Source organism: Triticum dicoccoides, chromosome 4A (assembly GCF_002162155.2).
Source record: "Triticum dicoccoides isolate Atlit2015 ecotype Zavitan chromosome 4A, WEW_v2.0, whole genome shotgun sequence".
In the NCBI taxonomy this organism is placed as follows: domain Eukaryota; kingdom Viridiplantae; phylum Streptophyta; class Magnoliopsida; order Poales; family Poaceae; genus Triticum; species Triticum dicoccoides.
Window position 1 is genome coordinate 609,194,971 of NC_041386.1, and position 24,124 is coordinate 609,219,094.

The following is a 24,124-nucleotide window of genomic DNA, read 5'->3' on the forward strand; positions in this document are numbered from 1 at the left end:
GTGGAGGCCGTGTTTAGGGGCTGGTTTAATGGTCACGGCGTTTTTGTAAAAAAAAAGGATCACCCAGGATCAACCAGGTGGCGGTCAAAGCGAGGTGGCTGGCGCTGATCAGGCCAAGTCAGCAAATACGTACACAGAATCATACAAATGGACCAGAGTGAACCATGTGCGCAAGTACGTGGACCGTAGTTACGGTATTTTAAAATAGTGGTACCAATCTGTTAACCGGCTCAAGTATAATGACGTACAATGAATTTCTCTCTTTGCCGAACAACATCTTCTCATCGTCCTGCCTGGAAAGCCAACAGCAAGGGCTTACGAATCTTCCAGGATTATTATGACTCTGTATGTAGTGAAGGAAGAACGATTTCAGATATCTTGGCACATCCGGCGAGCTCCAGTTCGCCGTCCTTCTCGTGGCCTACGGCTTGATCCGCCACGCCGAGGTCGCCGTCGTCGACGCCTCCCTCACGCGCCTCGCACTGCCCACGTCCCCCGCCACCGCCTTCGCCTACAACCTCTCACTCACGCTCATCGTCCGGAACAAAAACTGGGCCATGAGTGTCAGGAACACCCAGCCGCACGAGGCTGACTACAGCTTCGACGACCAGCGCTTCAAGCGGGTCAGGCTCGCCGACTAGGGGTCCACGCACCCCGCCGGCAAGAACTGCAGGTAGATTAGATTCTCCCCATTGACGATGAACGATGGATGCAAAGCAAATCTGGATGGAGTGTCATCTATACCTATTCAAACCAGAACACCTGTGCACTTACGGGTTCCAAGAAAACAATCAAGAACATAGGTTATGACAGAAAATGTGAATTAGCAAAAAAAAAAATCTCTATACAAAGATGATAATATGTGTATATTGTAAAAAGTTCATGTACGGAGTCATGTTAGTCCAGTTCCGGAAAAAAATTATATATAAGACCAAGTCTCACGGTTAGCAGGTGATAATATGTGTATATTGTAAAAAGTTCATGTACGAAGTCATGTTAGTCCAGTTCCGGAAAAGAATAGGATCTCTCTATCTTAGAATTAGGATCGAGAGTTATGTTTTCCCATGAAAACAAGACAGATATTCAGTACTTATCTCATTACTTCCACTAAACATTGCCAAAATCAATGTACATACTTACCAGATTATCCATAATTTCACCATTGTAACCATAACGGACTAGAAACAATGCCTGCAAACCATTACAGGATCAGGTTTCTAATGTACTCCCTCCGTTCCGAATTACTTGTCATAGGTATGGATGTATCTAGATGTATTTTACTTCTATATACATCCATTTCTGCGACGAGTAATTTGGAACGGAGGGAGTATGTTTGAGCTGCAATAATGCAAATGCATAATTCACTTGTCAGTTTAGAAATTTAGTAAGATGTGCCTGCTTCATTTAGCTGAAATTGAGTCAAAGCCAGCGCACTTTGATTAATCTCTAACGAAAATAATATAAGAACAGCAAAAATTAGGCACACTTTGTTATCACAGATCAATTAACTCACAAGGAGGGCAGCAAAGAAATTTTTGGCCTGCAGGGGTGCACAGCCTGGAACTGCATAAATCTTACTCCATGGGCTTGTTGCAAAGTCAATTCATCACCCTCCCCGGCAGCCAAGCCAATTCTGTAATATTGCGAAGTCAGTTCATCCATAACTATCTTGCAGAATTGCATAGTTCATTTGGGTCTATTTACCTCACCTGAATAAAAGTTTTGAAGTGTTTTAGGTGCACACATTGCAGGAGCCGTGTGGCACTCCTATGCGAAATTCGACCAGCCATTCAGTTATAGCTGATTATTCCATTATACTATACATAATGTCCCTCTACATAGAGCAGACAGGCATGTCTTATCTCCTTCTTACCTTTGCAGTACCAGTTTTGAGCCTGTGAGCTGCATCTTCTGGTACAAGAAGTCCTTGTTCGTATGTACAATACATTTATATAAGCCGCATAAGCGTGTTCCAATGTTCAACAAGAAGCAGATTAAACTGCCGTGCAAAAGCACAATGGCCATGGGCCTCCGGATGGCGTCCTCCAGCTACGAACAAGGCACATCCGGAGCACAACGGGTGTGCTCCAGCTGGATTGCGGTGGCGAGGAAGAGAGTTGAGAGCTGGGAGAGTTGGGAACAGAGAAGGGAGTAGGATGAACGGATCCAACACAGAAATTAACTAAGATAGGGTGTAGTGTGGGTTGATTAAAACAAACAGCAGGGGGTGTATGCAAAAAGCACAGAGTTGACTGTCTCCACCACTCTCGCGCCACTTGGCAGCGTGTGAGTGGCCTAGGACTAAACTTGCACATCCATTGCAAGTTGTAGGACTGATCAGTCCATTTTTGCAAATTATAGGACTAAATTATCACATCTAGGATAAGTTCGAGGACCTGCGGTGCTATTACCTCTTCTTCTATAATCAACCAGTCAGTAGTCAGTATTTGAAAAAATGCCAGAATTAGCATGCCAAACTTTTACACCAAACCAGGCATTGCGCTGGATCATTCTCCCCAAAAATTCAAGGCTACAATGACTAATGTCCCAAAGAAAAGCCGCCCCTATAGAATGTTCGTTTAGCATGCTCAACAAGCGCAATCCGCGTCGTATTCGGACTTCAATAAAGATGAAGACTTGCCTAGCAAGACACACTGAAAAGGACCCTTGAATAATAGCATGCTCAATTTTTTCTTTATGAACACGACAACACAAAGAACATACCCCCAAAATGTTGCCCACACCGAAACACCTTCTCTTGAGCATGTCATGGGTATTTAGTCCATGCGAGCGCAAAAGCCATGGAGAACACCTTTAGCTTCACCCTGAAGCTTGAGTTTCCAAATAAAAAGATAAGGACCAGGTCACTTTTGTGTGGGCATGCTTCCTTCCTTTCCAAAATATAATGTGTATAGATTTTATTTTTTCTGAATGTCAGGCCTTGTAAAGCTCGAGCAAGTTTGTCAAGAATCATATAGGCATTAACACATCCAACTCTATATGCAAAAAAGAAAAACTTCTACATCAAACATTCTCCCCAGAACTTCAAGAATCATATAGGCATTGATCTGAAACATTCTCCCCAGAACTTCAAGGCCATAATGACTAAATATCCCAAAGAAAAACTGCCCCAATAGAATGTTCATTCGGTTTGCTCAATAAGCGCAATCCGCGTCGCATTCGGACTATAATAAAGATGAAGACTTGCCTAACAAGACACACTAAAAAGGACACTTGGATAATAACATGTTCAATTTTTTCTTTAGGAACACGACAACAGAAATAACACACCCCAAACCTATGTCCACACCGAAATGCCTTATCCAAAGCATATAGCGGGTGTTTAATCCATCCAAGATATCAAAAGCCATGCAAAACACATTTAGCTTCATCCCAAGCTTCGGCTTCCAAATCAAAAGACATGGATCAGGACACTTTTGTGTGGGCATGCTTCCTTCGTTTCCAAAATATAATGCGTATAGTTTTTTTTTCGAACGTCAGACCCCGTAAAGCTCGAGCAAGTTTGTCAAGAATCGTATAAGCATTAACACATCCAACTCTATATGCATGCTTCCTCTGTAAAGTGTTTCGGAAGGTACTCAAATGTTCTAGAATATGATGGAAGCTTCAAAGAAGGTCTGGAAGGTTTTGGAATATTCTGAAACATTTCAATGGACTCCTACGGGGTAACCCCCCGCTTTCCTGGGGGGCAAGGCAGCCTGGTGGAGCCAGGTTGGCCGAACCCCTCCTAGTTTGGGACGAGACTTTCCTGCTCCCCCGTCGTGTGCCCATCCGTGCTCCCGTCTACGTGGCTTGATTTGATTGGAACAAAATAAGGCCCGACCCCATCCCCTTAAAATCAGGGGGAAAATGATTAGATTAGAAAGAAAAAAGGAAAAAAGACAGCCGTAGGATTAAGTGGGAGCACGGATGGGAGCACGGAAAGGGAGCAGGCAAGCCAGATCCCCTAGTTTGAAGGGCAAGGCAAGTGAGGTGGAGTCATGGTAGGACTCCGCCCTGGTCGTCCCCTCCTCCATGGACACATATATACAAGGGACTAGGGAGCACAGCAGAAAGCCCCTGGCTGCCTCCCCCTTCCTAGTTGGCCACCGCTTCCCTCTACACATCTACCTTAGATCTTAGTGTTCACCGTAAGGCTGCTGTAACTCCTTCTCGTAGTTCCCCGCTGCTTCGTCGTGTCGGTCCACAAGCTGTTGTGGTGTTGCTACTTCGGTAGATGTGAATACCTTGGAGGTGTCATAATCGCCAAAGCTAGACCAGACGGCTGAGAGGTACAACCTAGTTGTGGGAGTTGGAGGACTTCATCGACACCATCAGTATCTCCGTTGTGCCGACGATCATCGAGGGTATGATCTCGTTACCTGCACATCAATAATGATCCTGGCTGCACGGTAAAGAAAATGCGTTTTGCACAACACATTCCCCTACAAATACACCAAAGTATCAAATCTCAAAGGGTGTTTGCAATAGAAGTAATGTAGCCAGTAAGAGCTGGAGATGCTCCGTACCTAAGAAGATGTAGGCAATAGGCCCCATAAAATCCTCTCCTTGGAGGCTGATCTAGATGGCCTGACGTTTTGAAAGTCGTACTTATTACGAGTGTGCTTTGGTTTGCTTCCAGAAATTATTAAAGCAAAGTCTTGCCAAATTGCACAACTTTATGCAAGGCCAGCTAGATCACTCGATAACCAATTAATTAGTAGTCAATATTAAAAAATTGCCAGAAAGTGGCACGGGAAACTTTTGCACCAAACCAGACATTGCTCTAGAGCATTTTCCCAAGAAATTCGAGGCCACAATGATTAATATCCCAAAGAAAAGTCACATCTATGGAATGTGCATTTACCTGAACAAGCACAATCCGCGTCGCATTCGGACTCCAGTGAAGATGAAGACTTGTCTAGCAAGACACACTAAAAAGGGCGCTTGGAAAATAAAATGATCATTTTTTCTTTAGAAACACGGCAACACTAAGAACTCACCCCAAACATTGCTCACACCGAAATGCCTTCTCCTGAGCATGCTGCAGGTGTTTAGTCCATTTGAGATCAAAAGCCATGAAAAACACCTTTTAACTTCATGTGAAGCTTCAATTTTAATTTTGTGTGGGCATGCTCCCTTTGTTCCAATATATAACGTCTATATATTACTTTCCGGACATCGGACCCTGTAAAGCTCGAGCAGATTTATAAAGAATCATATAAGCATTTTTAGGGAATATAATCATTATTAATAATCCAACTCTACATGGAAAAAAGTCTAGGGGTCTGCATAACAAGTGAGGTATACTAGTGAGAAACGAAACAGAGACGAGATTAAGCATCCCTGTAGAATGTTCATTTGGCTTGCACAATGAATGCAATCCGCGTCGCATTCAGACTCAAATAAAGATGAAGACTTGCCCAGCAAGACACACTAAAAAGGGCGCTTGAATAGTAACATGCTCGAATTGTCTTTAGGAACACGACAACACAAAGAACACATGCCAAACCGGTGCCCACACCAAAATACCTTATCCCAAGCATATCGTGGGCATTTAGGGCTAGTTTGGTTCTTGTCCATGGTTGTGTGCCTGGGAAAATTTGCTACCTGGTGTGGACGTGAATCCCGAATGATTTCTTGCCTGGTCAGGCAGCCTAGGCAAAAAGGGTGCTTGGTTCTAGCCTAACCATGAAGAGCTATTAGGATTAAAAAATTAACTCGTGAGCCTGAGGACAAATACAAAGTACATTTTGCTTAGTACTTAGACCTCCTTTGGTTTGTAGGAATGTCATAAGATTTCTATAGAATAGGATTTGCATAGAAAATTTTTCTTTGAGGCCATTTGGTTTGTAGGAATGGATTCCTATTCCTATATAGGATAGAAATCAATCCTTCACATTTTGGAGGAAAAAAAACATTAGATAAGACTCAATGGAAAAATTCTTATCCTATGCATCAAATAACATCTCTTTCTCTATAGGAATTAAGATGTATGTTATCTCACTTTCTATGATTTTCCTATTCTTACAACATTTCTATCCTATGAATCAAAGGAGGCCTTAGGACCCAGGCAGCTCGCCAGGCGGTCGGCTGCTAAAGCCTGGACCAGGCTAACTAACTACCTGGCTCCTCAAACCAGGCTAATAATTTCCCTCCCTTTCTAGGCCATGTCACTTCAAACTTTCTGTGAACGGAAACCAAACAACTTGCAAGCATATTCCAGGCGCGCTCCAGGCCAGGCTAGTTTGATCATTCGGTAACAAACCAGTAGGTAGTCACTATTTGGAGAGAAAAAAGTGCGAGAGACATGCCAAACTTCTGTATCAAACTAAGCATTGCTTTGGAAAATTCTGCCTAGAACTTCAAGGCCACAATTACTAATGTCCCAATAGAATGTTCGTCCAGCTTGCTCAATAAAGCGCAATCCGCGTCACATTCGGACTCCAATAAAGATGAAGACTTGTCTAGCAAGACACACTAAAAAGGGCGCTTGAATACTAACATGCTAATTTTTTCTTTAGGAGCACAACAACACAAAGAACACATCCTAACCTGGCGCCCACATCGAAATGCCTCGCCCCACGCATATCGCGGGTGTTAGTCCATCCGAGATCAAAAGCCATGAAGAACACCTTTGGCTTTATCGAAAGCTTCGGTTTCCAAATCAAAAGACATGGATCGAGCCACTTTTGTGCGGGCATGGTTCCTTCGTTTTCAAAAATATATAGCGTCTACAACTTCTTTTTTCTTCCCAAATGTCATACCCGGTAAAGCCCGAGCAAATTTGTCAAGAACCATATAAGCGTTAATACATCCAACTTCAACATGAAAAATAAAAATTAGGTGTAGTGAGGTATGCCTTTAAAAGAATAGTGAGTTTTTCTACAAGCTTATATACTACTTCCTCTGTTCCTAAATACAAGCTTTTTTTAGAGATTTGAATATGGACTACATACGGATGAATATAGACGTATTTTACAATGTGGATTCACTTATTTTTAGAGATTTCAATAATGAACTACATACTCAAGATGGCAATATTCCCCATGGGGACAGGTACCCGTGGGGATTTATCGTCATGGAGCGGGGATGGGGTATTGTCTGGTGGGTACCTGTTAGTCTCACGAGGCGGGAATGGGTATAAAATTACCCCATGAAGACTTCATGAATACCCAAAAACTATGCCATGCGTACTATAAATGCAGGATATATAGATTAATACCTAGATATTTCACACAATTATTTTTCTCCACCTCCCCCAACAACCATGTCTTCTCTAATCTCACCTATCCCAGTCAGCTTTGAAACCCCCATGGATACCCGACGGGTACTGGGTACCCGATATTAATGGGGATGGGGGGCGTTTTGTCCCCGTGAAGCTTCACGGGGCTCGCGGGTATGGGGATTGGTGGAGATCGGGACGGAGGTGGGGGAGTCATCCCGTCCTTGTTGCCAACTTAACTACTTACAAAGCAAAATGAATGAATTTACACGCTAAAATATGTCTATATACATTCCTTAGCGAGAAAGAGAGCGGGATTGTGACGCGATAAAGAAAGACCCATGCCGTGGCGATGAGGACGAGCGGCGGGTCCACGCCCCCCTTGGCAAGAAACCACGCACCCCCACGGGCCCCACCCGCCGAAACCCTCACGCGCACCCCGCTCCCTCACCCTATCTCACGCCAGCCGTCCGATCCCGCCCACAGAACCCATCCGACGGCCGGATCCGCGCCTCCCCGCGGTCGGCGCCCGGCTAGATCTACCCCGACCCTCGCACCCAGCGCCGCACCGCCAGTCTCTCCCCCGCCCACCGGAAGCCGCAGCGGCCACCGGATTCCCCCACCCCAACCCGGCGACCCACCCACGGTAAGGGAAGGGAAGGCACATGCCGCGGCAGATAGCGGCGGAGGCGGCGGCTTAAAAGGGCCTCTCCAGCCCTTCCTGTACCCCCACCCCAACCCTACCTCGCCGCCGTATCTCTGATCTGAAGAACCGGAGGAGCGCAGTGGAGTCCTAGTCCGTTCCCGGCTGCTCCTTTCTACGCCCCGAGCCCGCCGCGATGAGCCTCCGCAGGTATAATCCCTCCTAACCCCTCTTAAATCTCTCTACCTCGAGGATGCGTGCTCTTCGGTGGCTGCTTGGATTGGATAGCCATTTCTGTGCTCCAAGTTCAGTTATCTGTGTTGGGCTGGTTCAGATTGCTTCGATTTGATGCTTTTGCTTCTTGTGTAGGCGTTAGTCAGGCTACTAGTTGTTATGTGGTACGATCTAATTATTCGTTGTCTGCATACATGTCATGGTGTCGCAGCTAGAGTTCAGTTTCTTGTGCTGGGTTGGTTCGGTCGGCTTCAGTTTCATTCATGCTTTCGCTCATCGTGTAGGCATCGTGCTATGGGTTGCTCTATGGGACCTAACTATTCAGTGCTCGCATACATGCCATGCTGTTGCATCCTAGCTAGAAATGACAAGGAACAGAGTAGAAGCTAGAGTTTTTGTTTGGTAGGATGGGATGGGAGCAACAGCGCGGCGGTACCAGGCGTGTATGTCTGCCTTGTGTATAGCGTTCCTGGTAGCTAGGTTAGCAAAGTAGATCACATACTTGCTGAGCATGATTGGTTGGCGGCTTGGCGCCAAGTTTACACGAGATGGCCCGTTGGCGCGCGAAAAGTTCACCGTTTCGCGCGCTGGTCCCTGCTGCTGCTTCATATTGATTGATGCGTCTGCGTCTTGTGCAGACATCTTGTGTTGAGTCATTAAAGTGTTCTAAGTACTAGCTATGTAATATGCTTGCGTAGTCAGGGGACAACCTTGTGTGATGTGATGCATTACATCTCGTGCTAGTGCAGCGCCAAAATGGTCGGAGATTCAGTAAGCTAGAGCTTTCCTTCGGTGTGTACTAATTAATTGTAGTTTCCTGCATAGCCGTTACCTCGCTAGACAACAGAGCAAGTTACGTACTTTGCTTTAACGTGTTTGGTCGGTGCTGAGTATTGGACATTTTTGTGCTCAAAATCCACCCTAGTGCGCTCGAGCTTGCACGTGCTACTTAAGACGTGTGCTTTAATTTTTCATGCACGGCTTGCATATTAAGTTAATAGGATGCATGTAACTGCTAGATATTTACATATTCAGAAACAACCTTATATGATGCTTTCCGAAATGGTAAAAATGTCTTTGAATGCCTGTCTAGTGCAACACGTGTCTGCCAGCTGGATAACATCGTAAGTTGCATACTGACTAAACAAATGTTAGAAGTTTGATGTGCTGAGTGCTACGGACTAACGCTGCTTACCTAATAGGCACAACAAGCTTTGTGCACAAGCTGTCATCATCCAGCCATTCTCAAGACTAATATGGCGATGCCTTAAGGGGCTTTTAATGCCATGGGATTATACTATGGCCTTGATGTTGCTGTTTTCCCGACAGCAACAATGGTGGTTTACAACCAGGCCACAAGCCCGCAATGCTAATGTTTGTTGCAGCAGCAGCAGTGTTAGCTTCTCTCCATCATTGTTCGCTGCTGAGCCCTTATGTGGCTGCACCAGCAGCGTTCCTGGTTGGAGCAACGATGTGAAGCTGCATGGGTAAAGAGTCACAAAGGCATAATTATTCGTTAATAATTGTGGTATTGCACCCAGTATTATTCAAGAAAAAGAAAATTTCATAGACTGACTAGAATATCATACTCCATATAGCAAGATCGACCAACACCTACCTTTTTAGTCGTTTGCATATCAGGTCATATGAGCTGGCAAATAAACTGTATTGTTATTAAATGGGAAAGCACCACTGGCAAGAGCACCTTCTTCCTAGATACTAATCTTTAGCATCTGTAAGCGTCTAAGACAGGTTTTAACAATCTATCATCCACTTACAAGAAGTCATTTCTATCAATGTAAAGGGTTCATGTTTAATGTTTCAGGACAGGTTAATTCCATGAATACTCAACTAGTTTTTTTTCAGAGAAACAGAACATAATCATAATCATATTCATTTCATATTCTTATGAGTTTCCATGCGCCATCAGTATTTATTGGTGAATTTAGTCCCGAGGAAACTCACACCCCTTTGTGATTTGCAACTTACTACTGCCAATGGTAATCCTTAATAGTTAACACTTCATCCGGAGAACAAAATGAGCACTGATAACATCTCCAGGTTGTTTTTACTTGTTAGTTGAAAGGCTTAGTGAATCATTGAGCTAATATTGGTGTAGATTGCTATTTTCTTTTCTGGTGATATCTTTCCATGGTTTGGTTCTGCATGGTGTGTCATGAAAGAAATACATAGATTTGTCACACAATACTTTTTTTTCCGCCACCCATGCTCCCCCCTCTGTACATATCTTTATTCCTTTTTTTTGTGCTTATGTCCCAGGTCCATTTCACTTACCCTTGTGGATAACGTGGCTCATTTTGAAGTTACTTTTGTGCTAGCACAATCTAACTAGCTAGGTTAAGCTATACTGTTTACTTGGTGGTGTAAATCTGTAAAGAAAGTCAATACTTAGTTTTAGTCGAGCTTTGTGTAAAATATGGAAAGGAAGGCTGGAATGATACTGGATGAACATGTTCTGAAAGCTAATGATCGCAAGAGGAAACATGAGTCTGCTGTGAAGATTACTGGCACAGATGATTCTGCTGAGGTCTCTCAGCATGCTGATGGTTCTGCTGCCCTTAAGAAGTCTAAAATGACCTCTTGTGCTGGCCATATTCTGGAGTGGTATAAGAACTTCAAGACAAGCGGGTTGCCGGTGCGTGTGCTTTGTTACCACCAGGGTAAATGGAGGGATTTTCCAGAGCATGTTGTGAATCTGGTACAGCAGGACTTCAAGTTGAAGAGGCCAATTACTAATGCTGTATTCAAGAACCAGCAAGTCCTGTTGGACTTTATGCACATGGTCTGCATTGATTCTTCAATGACCACAAACAAGCCAATAGCATGGATTGATGTTCATGGTAACCGCTTCTTTCCAGAGTTATGTGCTGGACTGGTAACATCTAAACCATCTCAGCACGGGAAAAGTGACCCCAGTGGTAAATCTGAAGCTGGTGAGTGTGCTGGGACTTTGATTTTAACAGCTGGAGCTGAAAGCTCGAGTTCAGATTCTGTTGATGCAGTACTCCCTCATGCTAAGAAGGTACATAATTATGCTGCTGTTGAAAATAAAGCTGGTCCTGCAATCTGTTTGAAGGAATCTGCTAGTGGAAACATACATGCTGCTACTTGTAAGCAGAAAATTGGCCAACCTGTTGATTCAGCTGTGCGCAAATTATTACTTGAAGGGGCAGGCCAACCTTTTAGTGAAGAAAATATTGTTGGGATCTACAGAACCCCACTGGTAGATCAGCAAGGGCGGGCTCGCTTCAATCTTTTCCAGAAGGAACTTGAAGTCACCAAAATGCATCGTGGGAATGCAAATGTGCGCTATGCGTGGCTACCTTGTTCCAAGGATGCTATGGAGGAGATGATGATGCGTGGTGTTCTGGAAGTTACAAAACCAATGCTGGGGCCAATGTATGGCATTGGTACACATCTTGCTCCAGCGAACTGCGCCAAAACTTGGTAAACACTTGTTCTGTTTCTGATTAATCTATGCATGTTAATCTAAACTTTAGGCCATACGTCCATCTGTTCAAAAAAATTCACTGCAACAAATAGAATATTTGTTTGTATATATGCATCTTTAGGTTTTCTGCTGGATTGTTCTTGCTTTGAATATTCAGTGGTTTCTTATGATCTTACTTGATTATTTTTCCACAGTGCCAGCTACTCAGATATTGACGAAAATGGCATCATGAGGATGATGCTGTGCCGTGTTATAATGGGGAATGTTGAGGTTGTACTTCCTGGATCAAAGCAATTCCAGCCAACCAATGAAAGATTTGATAGTGGCGTGGATGATCTTCAAAAGCCAAAGCACTATGTCATATGGGATGCTAATGTGCATCGACACATCTATGCTGAATATGCTGTTGTTATCAAAGCACCTTCCATGACCAATGGTACTACAGCCACTCTCATGGTTCTTGATTTTATCTGTCTTTCCATTTTTCATTTTTACTTCTGTGTTGTTTACACAAGAGAATTCATTTAATATTACTGCAGAATACATGGCTAGAGAAGATACTGCATCCAACGTATCTGAGATAAGAAATTCTGGTTCAGCAGAAAGTGTAATCAAGGTATTCCTATTATGTTTAACTGGTTACAATCATATCTCAGCTTTGGTACACATTGTGTCTTGAATGGACAGCATGTTGATACCCCACACGTATAGACTGCTGCATGTTTGGTGTGTATTAGATAGGTGTATTCAGATAGGTTATTATCTACCATCTTATGGCCGTTGGCCTTCTTTTATCTACAAAATATGATTAAGCATAGATTTGAAAGTTGTTGGCGTGCCTGTTAAGGATTGTCATAATTTGCTTCCAAGCTTGCGATGGAACGGGGCTTACTTGTACTTATATGCACTCCATATGGATGGACTCAGTAGTTAGTACGTACTTAATTTTGGTGCGACATTTTACTTGGGAACATTCAGCTCTTCATATTATTTTTTGGTTGTTTGTTGTGATCAGGACGATAGTTCCGAAACCATGGCATCTCCAGCTGGTAAACAACAAGCACCCAGGTTTGGGCGTGCTCCAACTCGAAGGCCTCCTACTTCACCCTGGATGCCCCTCCCAATGCTTTTTGCTGCCATCTCCACAAAAGTTCCCCGTTCTGACATGGACGTAATCCATGGACACTATGAAGAATTCAAGGTTGTTAATGCTGTTTTCCTTCTGAGATACTGTACTTGGTTACAGTTATTGTTCCCAGTCAACATGCTAAATGTGATGTGCCTGTTGATGTTCCAACAGAGGAGAAAGATAAGCAGGACCGAGTTTGTGGGACGACTAAGACAGATCGTCGGCGACAAGCTGCTGGTTTCTACAGTAATGAGGCTGCAACCTAAGGTACTTGAGACCATTAACGCTAATCCTCCATGTCGTGTGCATACATTCAAAGTCTTTCTCATCGTATGCAGTGTAGCCTGTTTTGTTGTGCTAAACACTTGCTCGTGTTGTCCATGACGGTTGCAGGTGGTGCCACCCATGGCAGGTGCTGAAGTGCTACCAAGAAGAACACCCGGCACGGGAGAGCAGCACCTCCAGAAGTAGCAGTTTGTCGATATAACAGCTCGTGGAGCCGCTCCTAGTGGAGAGATACAGAGAGTACAAGGAAAGCCGTTAAGTTATGCGTCAGTTGGTTATAGACAAAACTAGTGAGTAGACTGTGAGCAGCCTGTTAAGTTGTTTGGTTCCATCTGGTTGGTCTCTTGGCGTCAGTCGGTAACTGGAAACACTCTGTTGTAGCCGCTGCTGTTGTGTGCAAATCTGTTTGCAGCTTGTACTGTACTATACTTGGTAGATTTGTTGTTTTAATTTTGAGCTGATGAACCTAGCATAGAATTGATAGAAGTAATGGTGAGTTTTAGTTGGCTCTAGATTTTCTCTCTTTTGCTGACGAGCCTAGCATAGAATTGATACAAGTAATGGTGAGCTTGACTCGGCTCATGTGATTTCCCCCTTGGGGGCCGTTGCTTCTTCAGCTCCTGTTGTGTTGGAAGAAACATGGTGGGAAGACAAAATCCAGAGTTTTCTTGTTTCTTGGATCCAACCACACCAAGAAAAAGAAGCAATCTTGGTAGCAGGCATCTATCTATCTCTCCAAGGTAGTATCTATCACAGCATACATTATTGTCAGGCCTCCGTTGAAGAGATTTCTGAGGCCTTTGGGAAGACAAATTCCACTCTCACAAGCACCGTTACAGATGATGTTGTTATAACCTTGGTGATACTTGCATCCATTGCTTTACTTGAATTCCTACAGCTATTATTTTACTGGACATTGGGGCAGAGTATCATTTATTTGTCAGTCTATCAGAGAGCAGGCAAGATTCAAGAAAAGAAAAGAAAAGAAAGAAGCGTGCACAGAGGGTAACTTTTTTGTCATGGGGTTGAAGGAGTTTCTTGTCAAGATTGCTGTGTGTCTTCTTGCCAATATTGGCGTGGATCGTGGGATTAAAGGGGTTTCTTGCCAATATTGGCGTGTCATGTACTCCCTCTGTAAAACAACAGTGATCTAAACGTTCTGATATTAGTTTACGGAGGGAATACATCAAACAACGACCACTGGCAGCACAAGCTTGGGCAGTACCCATTACTTGATTCAGTCAGCTGCAATCCTAGTCCATGAGGAGGTAAACTCTCTCTTAACACACGCACAACGGTGCTACTCGTACTTTGGAGAGTTGTTTTTATCTTTTCGACTGGGTGTTCCAGCATCGCCTAAATGATTAGGCATCCAGGGCCCACAAAAGAGCTGGGAAATCTGTGGAGTTGCCTGATGAAGTATTATCCTCTCCCTTATACGTACTGGTGCTACACTAAGCAATGGGAAATCTTCTTTACAGTTACAGTAGAATGGAGCACAACACCTCTTGTGGGCCGCTTGTCAGTGGGAAATGCACCCACATCCAAGCTGGTCCCAGAGAAAGCAAAATCAGACTCACACTATTTTGACTTGGCACATCGCAACATGGTACTCTGAGAGATGCTAACATTTTCTCAAGATAGGGCAGCAAAACCCGCTGAATGTTTAAGCATTGCCACAAAACCGTCGAAAGACAAAACTGTCAAAATACTCTTCATACTTGGTGGTTTTTTGTGCCAAAGCTTCTTCTTCCTGGGCATCGCGAGCATCAAGCTGGAGGCGTGTAACCAACACTGCCGCGTGCATAGTTTCGTTCTCACTGCTTTCCCTTTCTGTGAGTGTGTTTAATTTCTGCTTGTCTTAATAAGTGGCATGTGCTGCTGTTTTGTACTTGTGGAGTAGGTCCGATGTCTCTTAAGTCTCAACATAATTGGCTTTTCTGTAATTTGTGATTGATTGATTGCTTGCACTCATCCTGCTGTAATATAATCTGACTATTTGTGGATTATACTATTGTCCGGCTTTACATGGATATACCATTAAATCATTTTCTTGTTGTAGGTGATCTAGCGTATATTCACAAGCTTGGTCAGTGTCCTGCCGATTACAAGGGAACCGGCCAGATCATTTGTCTGCCCCAGTTGACAAATAATAGCATAGTTTCTTCTGGTAAGTGAACCTATTCTCTTGATTACCCATGGTTGTATCTGCTGCTATTTTGTGGACGGCATGGATTCCAATTGAAAGTTCTGTGTTTTCATTTTTTTGTTCAACCGCGATGATAGTTTCCAAACCTTGGCATCTTGGTCTGATAAACAGGCACTCGAGTATGCCTGTTAATGTTAAGCAGGCCCGGCTTAATGACAAGCTGCTGGTTTCAATCCTCCGTTAGTAAGCCAGCCTACAACACAAGGTACTTGATCAGTTATCCAAAGTACTCATGTGATCCAATCCTCCGTATTGTGCGCGTACATTTGGAGTCTTTTTCATCATATTCAGGGAAGCATGTTTTTCATCATAAAGAGTCACAGCCTGCGAGAGAATAGACATGCTTCCTAATCTACGTTCAGAACCAGCCTCCTTGCAGAATTATTATGCAAGGGTAAGGCTGTCTAGAAATTCCCTTCCTACTCCAGCTTGTGTGGGAGTTTTCAGCACTGGGCACGCCCTTTTACAAATAGATGGTAGAATCATAAAAGAATTAAAGAAACGACAACTCGATGTGCAGAACTGAAGCAAGAGATGTCCTTAATCCATATCATTCAGGAAACACAATGAGCGGCACCATATCTCACAATCTCGCAAGCGCAAACGCATTTTCCGTCATGAATTCTCGCATGCACAAGCTCACACTATTTATTCCAAATCTCTGCAAATTTAAATCGTAGCTCGCCGGCGTCTACTTCACGCCTCTACTTCAAAAACCCATGCTAAATATTGAAATCAACAAATGACTAGATTTAACTCCAATCACATGTCACATAGAATTGCTCTTTCGTGTTAAACGCTCACTTGCGCTCTCCTCATGCTCCATGCCCTGAGCTGAGGCACTCTGACCGTGGCACTTCCATTGTTAAAGGCAAACATGTGAGGGCCGCCATCATCATTGACAAGCGCCACCGGATAAACTCTAGCCATTATGCAGACCCTGCCACCACCTCCGAAGCTCTCCACCGCCGACCGATCAATCTGCACAGAGGCGTCCATTTTTTTAGTTCTGTCATGAAGTAAATAACTGGAGAAATTAATGAAGCAAATCCTCCCAACTCACCAGAGTTCTGAGAGAGATCTTCCTTTCTTTTTCAAGGTCAAATTCAAAGAAGCCTCCATAGGCTGGTGTGTACAGTCCTGGTCTCAGGGAAGACCTATGCAAAGAAAATGAGAGAAATTTCTTTTTAGTTTCCTTCCAGACATTAATAGATAGGCATTTATGGAAACCAAGGCTAACCAAAATGAATGCAAAAAAGCATAAGCACTAACCTTCTTAGGTCAGTGCACATGAGGATCATGTACTTTTCCTGTGATTTGTAAACTCTGAAATGCACAACAGTCTGCTCCTCCATGTTGTCGGAGGCCAGGATAACAAGTCCAAATGGCCCTATGCCACCATGAACCGATGCATCAGCTTCCCGGCACTGCTTCGGAGCGTCTAAAAGCCAGGAAGGATCAAAAGGTTCGGCGTCATCGATGGATGTCAGCTCAAAATCTATCTCGACGTCAGCCTGTTTTTCCAAGAAAATTATGTGCCTGGTTAGCCAGACTTGCTCTAAGAAAATACACAAAACACATAAACCTAAGAATATATGTGTGTGTGTATATATGCCTATCTTTCTGTTGACAGAAATGTATCATGCCAGTAAAAAGGGTCATGTCAAACATAAAGATATTTTTTTACTTCAAAAAGGGTCATGCCAGTAAATGTAATATCCCTTAAATATATAGCTTTTACTGGCATGACCCTTTTTGAAGTTAAAAAAATATCTTTGGAAGACTAAGTAAACACGTTTGTGAACATGAAACTACCTGCAAAGTGTCAATCCCCTTAATCTCAAATAGATCTCCCTTCTTGAGCTCTAGTCCCTGATGGTTGATTTCATTTCTTCGAAGGGACTCAATCTCTTCAACTGGCCATTGCAACAACCGCTTGCCATCGCTGTCTAACCAAATTGTCCTGGGGATTGACTAAATATAATAAAAGTGAGGTTAAAGATGTTACACCGATTTGTTAAATCATTATGTCAATATGACGCAATTACAACCAATTAAGGGCAGATTTTCTTACATGGATTCCTGCCCAGCCTTTTGCAACATCATCTGAAGAAGCATCTGTCTCGTTGCTCCAAGCCCATATGATCCTCCTACCCTGTTTTGAGTCAAAGAACGATTTTGAAGCATAGAAATTTCCATAATCGATCCTCAGCCACAGCCGATAGTCGTCTATGACAGTATCTGGCACAAAGACATCACGTTTGAGATCATAAACCCCAATCATGTACTTGTCGCTGTAATCCATGCCCATTTTGAGGACATGCTTGGCGCCATTAGGGATTGCTGAAGACATGTCCAGTCCACCGTTACTTCCCGACAATACCGCGAAGAAATCCAGGCACTCCCACATGTCGAAGGAATTGGATGAATACAGCGGGTGTTCAACACTAGTCCAATTCAAGAAGTCTTCACTCTTGTACAAAAGTGCAGTAATGGAGCCGTTCAGATCAGCACCAACTGCTATTCTCCATAGTCCATCTGGTCCGATCCAACCAGTTGTCGGATCCCTGAACTGGCTCGAGTTCAAGCCTGGTATGACCGGTTGGATCACTGGGTTATTGCCTGCTTTGGTCCATTCCCTGAGGTACGGATCAGACCGGTTTTTGGGAAGCGCAATGTTTTGGACCTGATGCTTCTCCATGTTGATGAGACCAGTGTATGTGATCGCTGGTTGATTACCAGGTAGAATTGTGGCTGAGCCGGTCCAGCAACCGCATATGTCACTTGGGGTATCCGGTACTAGTACGGGTTCAAGACCGATCCAGTTGACGAGGTCTGTTGAAACTGAATGGCCCCAAACTATGTTATAGGAGAGACTGGGACTGTTGGAGCCATCGGGGTTATACTGGTAGAACTCATGATAGATGTCATTGTAGTACATTGGTCCTGAATTTTTTTTTATAAAGGTAGTATAAGATGTAGAATGCTGCAATTTTTCTCCTTTTTATTTAAAAGTGGTTGTGCCGGAGATATTCATACCACTTGGATCTTTATTGTTGTCGCAGATTTCCAAGGAACGCCAATCCATCAAATATATGAAAAAGTGAGGGAATGTCGATGACTTGCAACAGATGTACAATTAATAGGATATGATTACTCCAAAAAAAAAAGGATATTACTATTGGTAAAACAGGACCAAAGATATTCTAGATTGCAAAACATGTTTTTTTAAATGGATTCAAACCGTAACACCCTTGTTTCGGCTTTATGATTTTATCTTGTTTTTCTTTGTCGCCTTGTTTTCTCTCGTTTATCTTTGCTTTTAGTGCCTATGCTTGGATCAACTCCACCTTATTTTCCCCAATTGACATACACCCATTCCCTAGATACCATGTCACAATATTTCTCCCTCATTTCCGCCACACTTAAATGATTTATATTGCCTCTGTACCTCCAGTTACAAAGCAAACTCTATCCAAATAAGATGGAAAATACAAAAAGTCTTGAAGCCTCCCGGTTCTATAAAAACAAAATCTACATAAATATCTCGGTACGTAGTTCAAATGTTTTGCATAAGCTCCAATTAAAAATTTTGCCAACTTAGCCAACTTTTACGATTTGGGTTTTGCGGGAGCATCTAAAGAACAGGGTTATCATCATATTATGGTAGTATTACTTGAAATCTAACTGCATCGCATTACAGTGTGTGCCTACTTTGGGCAACATTCAGCAACAGATTTGCATAAGTAATCAGGTGCCTACGAAGCTTTCCCTGGCCTGTAATTATTTTTGACACAAAGAAAAGTTCATAACGATACAGGTTCATAACGGTATTACTGTAAAAATATTACTCCCTACATTTAACAAGTATATTGGCATACCAAATTTAGATTGGCTAATAGGTTTTAACTTAGCCTCCCCAGTTAGGCGAAACCCTAACCAATTTTATTTTTCTGTGCGAGTTAACCAAGTTTTCTTTTACCAAGAGAACAGAAAAAGCACACCAAATCAGAGACTATATCTGATTGGTCACGAATAGAAGTCGACAGAAAGCATAGAGGGAGCTTAAAAAGAAAAGAAAAACCAGAGAGGTAAACATATATACATACCATTCATCCAGTTCTTGGGAGGCTGGAAGTGGTAGGCAGTCCTGTACCTCTTGCTGACAATGGAGGGGATTTTTGTTGACGACTGTGAGCAGAAGAAGACCCCTCCATTGCTGCAGGGTCGTACCTAAGAAATTTTGGGGCGGACCAAGCTGAAGTTAATTAGGCTCGATCTACTTATAGAAAGAAATTAGTTAGTAGGAGTACTCATATAATCAAGAAATTATTAGTTAGTTGTCTCTTCAGCACAACTGAATAATTTGTAGAAACTAATAGAAAGTGAAACGGAGAGCGAGTACGTTAATCCTATATACCTATATACCTATATACCTAAGAGAGTCATTCTCACTAATTTATTTATCTTAACATGCAAGCATGCCAAATCACTATACAATTATGAATGGGATAAAGCCCACCTCAAAATGCAATCATGCATGAAAAAAGATCCACCATAACATACAACCATGAATGGGGAAAATGATTTCTATTCAATTGTTGAATATAAGTAGAATAATTCATATGCATTAGAGGTCATACTACAGAAAAATCACATGTCGCCATTTGGCTAGCTGTAAGCCAAGTGTAAAAATATGAGTACTCGGCTTACATCAACATAAGCCGAGTATCAAATGAAGGACGCACGGCAAACAAAAAGTACTTGGCTTACATAGTTGTAAGCCGAGTGACTATAGAAAATGCTCTTGACTTATATGATATACTTGACATGATATAAGCACTCAGGGGGCCATAAAGGCAATGCCTAGTGATAAGGCTCCGAGGTCCGACAGCTTTACCGGTGTGTTCTTCAAGAGCTGTTGGCCAATCATAAAGGATGATCTTATGAAGGTCATCTCCATCTTCTCAAGTTTGCATGTTGTGAACTTCCAGTGGCTCAACTCCGCAAATGTGGTTCTGTTGCCAAAGGAGGGGGCTGAGGTGATCACGAACTTTAGGCCTATCAGTTTGATCCATGCCATCGCCAAGATTGTGGCCAAGGTGATGGCAATGAGGCTCACCCCATTTATGAACATCCTCATATCCCGTGCTCAGAGTGCTTTCATCAAATCTTGGTGTATCCACGACAACTTAATGTATGTATGCAACTATGCTCGTCGACTACAACAAACAAACACACCATCGCTTCTGCTCAAGTTGGACATCAGGAAGGCATTTGATTCAGTTAGATGGGTATATCTGCTTGACGTATTATAGGGAAGAGGTTTTACTTCGAAGTTTCGTGAGTGCATCACGACTCTATTTCGGACATCTACATCGATGGTTCTCCTCAGTGGTATTCCAACAGTCCTATTCAGCATGGAAGGGGCCTCCGCCAGGGGGGGGGGGGCTTTGTCGTCCATTTTGTTTGTCCATGCTATTAACCCCCTACAACAGATCTTGGATGCGGCAACATAGAATGGAGATCTACACAGATTGTGTGGCCATGGTGCCTTCCTTCGCACCTCTCTATACGCGGCGACGCTGCAACTTTATTGGCGCCTATCAAAGAGGACGTGGACATGCTTGCAACCATACTTAAAAGCTTTGGGAACGTCACTGGCCTAGTTACGAACATTCACAAGAGCTTGGTGGCCCCTATTAGATGCTCCAATGTCGACCTTGACATAATTTTTTGTGCCTTCGCGGCGGCTCATGCTCAATTCCCTTTGCCGCGCCTTGGCCTTCCGCTGTCCACTCATCATTTGTGGGTTGTGGACTTCCAACATTTGCTTGATAAGATTACCAGAAAGATCATGACTGGCCAGGGAAAGTACATTACGATGGCTGGGAGGAGCACGTGGGTAAAATCGGTCATCACTTCACAGGCCATCCACCACCTCATTTCGCTTGTGGTGCCCAAAGGACCGATGACCACCATTGTCAAGTTGCAATGGGCTTTCCTATGGGGAGGCACAGATAAGGTTTGGGAAATGTAAGACAAAATAGGAGAAGGTTTGTATACCCAAGGACATGGGCGGCCTAGGCATCCTGGACATGGACAAATTCGCACGTGCCTTGCGGCTTAGATGGCCTTGGTTGGTTTGGAAGGAACAAGATAGAGCTTGGGTTGATTTGGAGCACCCGGGTGATGAAGAGGATATGACACTATTTTATGAGTGCACTTCCATCACTATTGGCAATGGGCAAAGGACATCCTTCTGGCACTCCCATTGGCTTGGAGGTCGGAAGCCTAAAGCAATTGCTCCCTCCATTTCTGCAATTTCAAAACACAAGAATGACACCATCCTTAAGGCTATGGATCTCAACCGGTGGATTACGAACATCAACACAAATTTGGGGCTCACAATTCAACACATCCTTGAATACTATAATCTTTGGGTTGGATTATGAGAGGTCTTCCTTGATGAGGAGGTGGACGATGAGATCGTTTGGAAGCTTTCGCCTTCCGGTGAATACACAACATCATCGACTTACAGACTTTAGCTTGACGACTCCACTGCACCGCAAATGAAACCGGCTGTGTGGAATAATTGAGCGGCACCAAATCATAAATTCTTTACTTGGCTTATCATTCAGGATCGTGTTTGGACGGCGGATAGGCTCCAATGGAGAGGATGGCCGAATGGTGGCCTATGACAATTATGCAAGAGGGAGCCGGGGATGGCGGCGCACATCATCTTACGTGTCGATTCACGATGCGCATTTGGGCGGAGATCAAGACTTGGATGGGGTTGACTAGTGTGGACATCACCGACTAAAGTAGCTTCGACAACATCAAGGATTGGTGGCACCACATGATGGGCGTCAAAGCCAATGTGAGAAAGGGCCTCACATCTCTCTTCATGTTTGTTTCATGGGAGATTTGGAATGGGCGGAATGCAAGAGTGTTTAAGGACGTGTCCTCCATGCCAAATGTAATCACGTCTAGAATCAAAGCCGAGACCAGGCTTTGGAGTTTGGTAGGTGCCAAGCGTTTGAGTTCTCTTATACTATGAGAGTAGGCTAATCGGGTTCAGGCCGTTTATGGATGATCGGTCATGTAATTCAAAACTCTTCTTAACTAATGAGACGAGGCAAATCGTTTGCCTTCGTTCTGGCATGAAAATTAAAGCACTCGGCTTACATGGAACTCCCGGCAACGATGTTTGCCACGTGGCCGCCGAACGGCTAGCGTGACGGTCGTTGGTATAAGCCAAGTACACTCCCACGGTACTTGGATAACAATTACCATTTTTTAAAGCCGGACCGCCATTGGTTTAAGCCGAGTAAGCCGAATGGGGCCACTAGGCTTACACGTAGTCCATGTTTGCCCTCGGCACTCGGCTTACAAATGGAACTTGTCTTACAGCGGACACGTGGCTGCATGACGTCGCCTGTGGGTGAAAAATTAAGCCGGGCAAAATGCCCCCAGCTAACAGCAACATTCGGCTTACTCATACACCATCAGTGCACTACTGCCCTCGACTTAATGTGACATCATGACACGTGGCGGCAGGCCGTTGGCCCTGGTTGGAAAATTAAGCCAAGCGGCACACTCGGTTTACCGTGGCCGTTAGTCTCAGTCGGCCGTCATGTAACTTTGTTTGGTGAGAGCCTCTATATTTACTTCAGATTATTTGTAAGCCAAGTAGCCGTAAAACGACACTCGGCTTATACGCCATAAGCTAGTCCAAATGAAGCTGAGAGCCATAAGTCGAGTGCATCACTCAGCTTAATCTGAGCCGAGGTTATTTGGGGATTTGCCGAGTATGTTTCATACTCAGCTTTTTTTTTTCTGGAGTGTCATTTGTATTTTAAATTTTGGTTCTTATGTTTTCAGTCCAATTTTCATCAATCAATTCCCGCAGCAACGCGCGTGGTATTCTCTAGTTAAAACAAATGGTTGGCACCGTCAGTAAGTATAAGGCTAAGGTCCATTTAATAAAGAAAGGAGGGGAGCTAGCCATAATAATTAGAGTGAAGTGAGTGAGTGAACATGGCTTATTTACCAGGATTTGGAAGAGAACGCTGGTGGAGAACATACACGCAAGGCCAGCAAGCCAGCTGCAACAGCAGAAGATCTGGAAACTAAATAATCCAAAGAAACAAATCGACTCAAATAGTTAATGAACCTGACAAACAATCGAACAATGCATGAACTTACACTGTGAAGACAGACATCAAGCAAGAGTGAGTTGACAGAAGACATCATCCAGCCAGCAGGAGCATACAATCCAGTAAGTTAGTCAGACAGACACTTGGCAAGTTCTCCGTCTGTAAAAATAATATAAGAGCTTGATCTAAACGCTCTTATATTTCTTTACAGAGGAAGTACAATCCAGTAATAAATTACTAGTATGAAACAGAGGGAGTACAAATCAACCAATGAAGCTGGAGTTGGAGCGAGCAACAGGGCTGGGCTGGGGTCGGGACCAGGGAGGGAACAATTAACTAAGCAAGCAAGGAAGAATTCCTCACCTTGCACGGTCATCGCCATCCTCTCCGGCGGGCGGCAGAGCACCACGCAAGTCGAGCTTCGCTGTTTGAACGAAGAACATCGATGTAATAATATATATTATGAACTGGGTGCGTGGGTGGGTAGGGGCACCCGTGACTGACATGCAATCATAAGAATATACAGTATTATGAAGAGCGTGGGATGCATGTTTCTCGTCTGACGCTCAATTTGTTTGTATGGCCGGCATGCATGGGTCCGCTGCTTCATGTATTGTTTTCGTCTTTCCACGTAAGATAGGGCCCCAGCAAAGTAAATTACGGTATTGGCGGTACGGCGGTAGTTGTGCTTCATGGATCATCCCATTCTCCACCTGCCTAGTGAGCCGTGGAGTTGTTGCTGTCATGATCACAATTGATGCACTTGTC

At 43.7% G+C, this 24,124-nt stretch overlaps 3 protein-coding genes across 5 annotated transcripts in view; 1 reads left to right on the forward strand and 2 right to left on the reverse strand.

The window, feature by feature from the left end:
• The window catches only part of LOC119283795 (putative serine/threonine-protein kinase-like protein CCR3), a 3,626-nt gene extending 3,460 nt beyond the window's left edge, over positions 1-166 (reverse strand). The window contains exon 1 of the mRNA XM_037563199.1: positions 154-166. Within this exon, the coding sequence (XP_037419096.1) occupies positions 154-166 (13 nt within the window). The remainder of the gene's footprint in view (positions 1-153) is intronic.
• A 7,635-nt stretch (positions 167-7,801) lies between these two features.
• LOC119287294 (inactive poly [ADP-ribose] polymerase RCD1-like) lies at positions 7,802-13,897 on the forward strand. The gene is made up of 7 exons (XM_037566815.1): positions 7,802-8,078; positions 10,383-11,570; positions 11,769-12,010; positions 12,114-12,190; positions 12,590-12,775; positions 12,875-12,970; positions 13,097-13,897. The coding sequence occupies exons 2-7, from the start codon at positions 10,540-10,542 to the stop codon at positions 13,172-13,174; spliced, it is 1,710 nt and encodes a 569-aa protein (XP_037422712.1). The 5' UTR covers positions 7,802-8,078; positions 10,383-10,539; the 3' UTR covers positions 13,175-13,897.
• Positions 13,898-15,712: 1,815 nt separating this feature from the next.
• Positions 15,713-23,837, reverse strand: LOC119287293 (beta-fructofuranosidase, insoluble isoenzyme 4-like). Of its 3 annotated transcripts, none has more exons than XM_037566812.1 (9): positions 23,720-23,837; positions 23,251-23,305; positions 19,307-19,430; positions 18,237-18,245; positions 17,272-18,143; positions 17,013-17,171; positions 16,470-16,711; positions 16,261-16,354; positions 15,713-16,178 (listed from the first exon to the last, which is right to left on the reverse strand). In XM_037566812.1, the coding sequence occupies exons 1-9, from the start codon at positions 23,797-23,799 to the stop codon at positions 15,990-15,992; spliced, it is 1,824 nt and encodes a 607-aa protein (XP_037422709.1). In that variant the 5' UTR covers positions 23,800-23,837; the 3' UTR covers positions 15,713-15,989. The 3 variants fall into 3 exon arrangements, with proteins under 3 accessions (XP_037422709.1, XP_037422708.1, XP_037422711.1); XM_037566811.1 differs by having other exon boundaries at positions 23,251-23,329; XM_037566814.1 differs by lacking the exon at positions 23,720-23,837 and adding an exon at positions 23,406-23,515.
• Between the last annotated feature and the right edge of the window lie 287 nt (positions 23,838-24,124).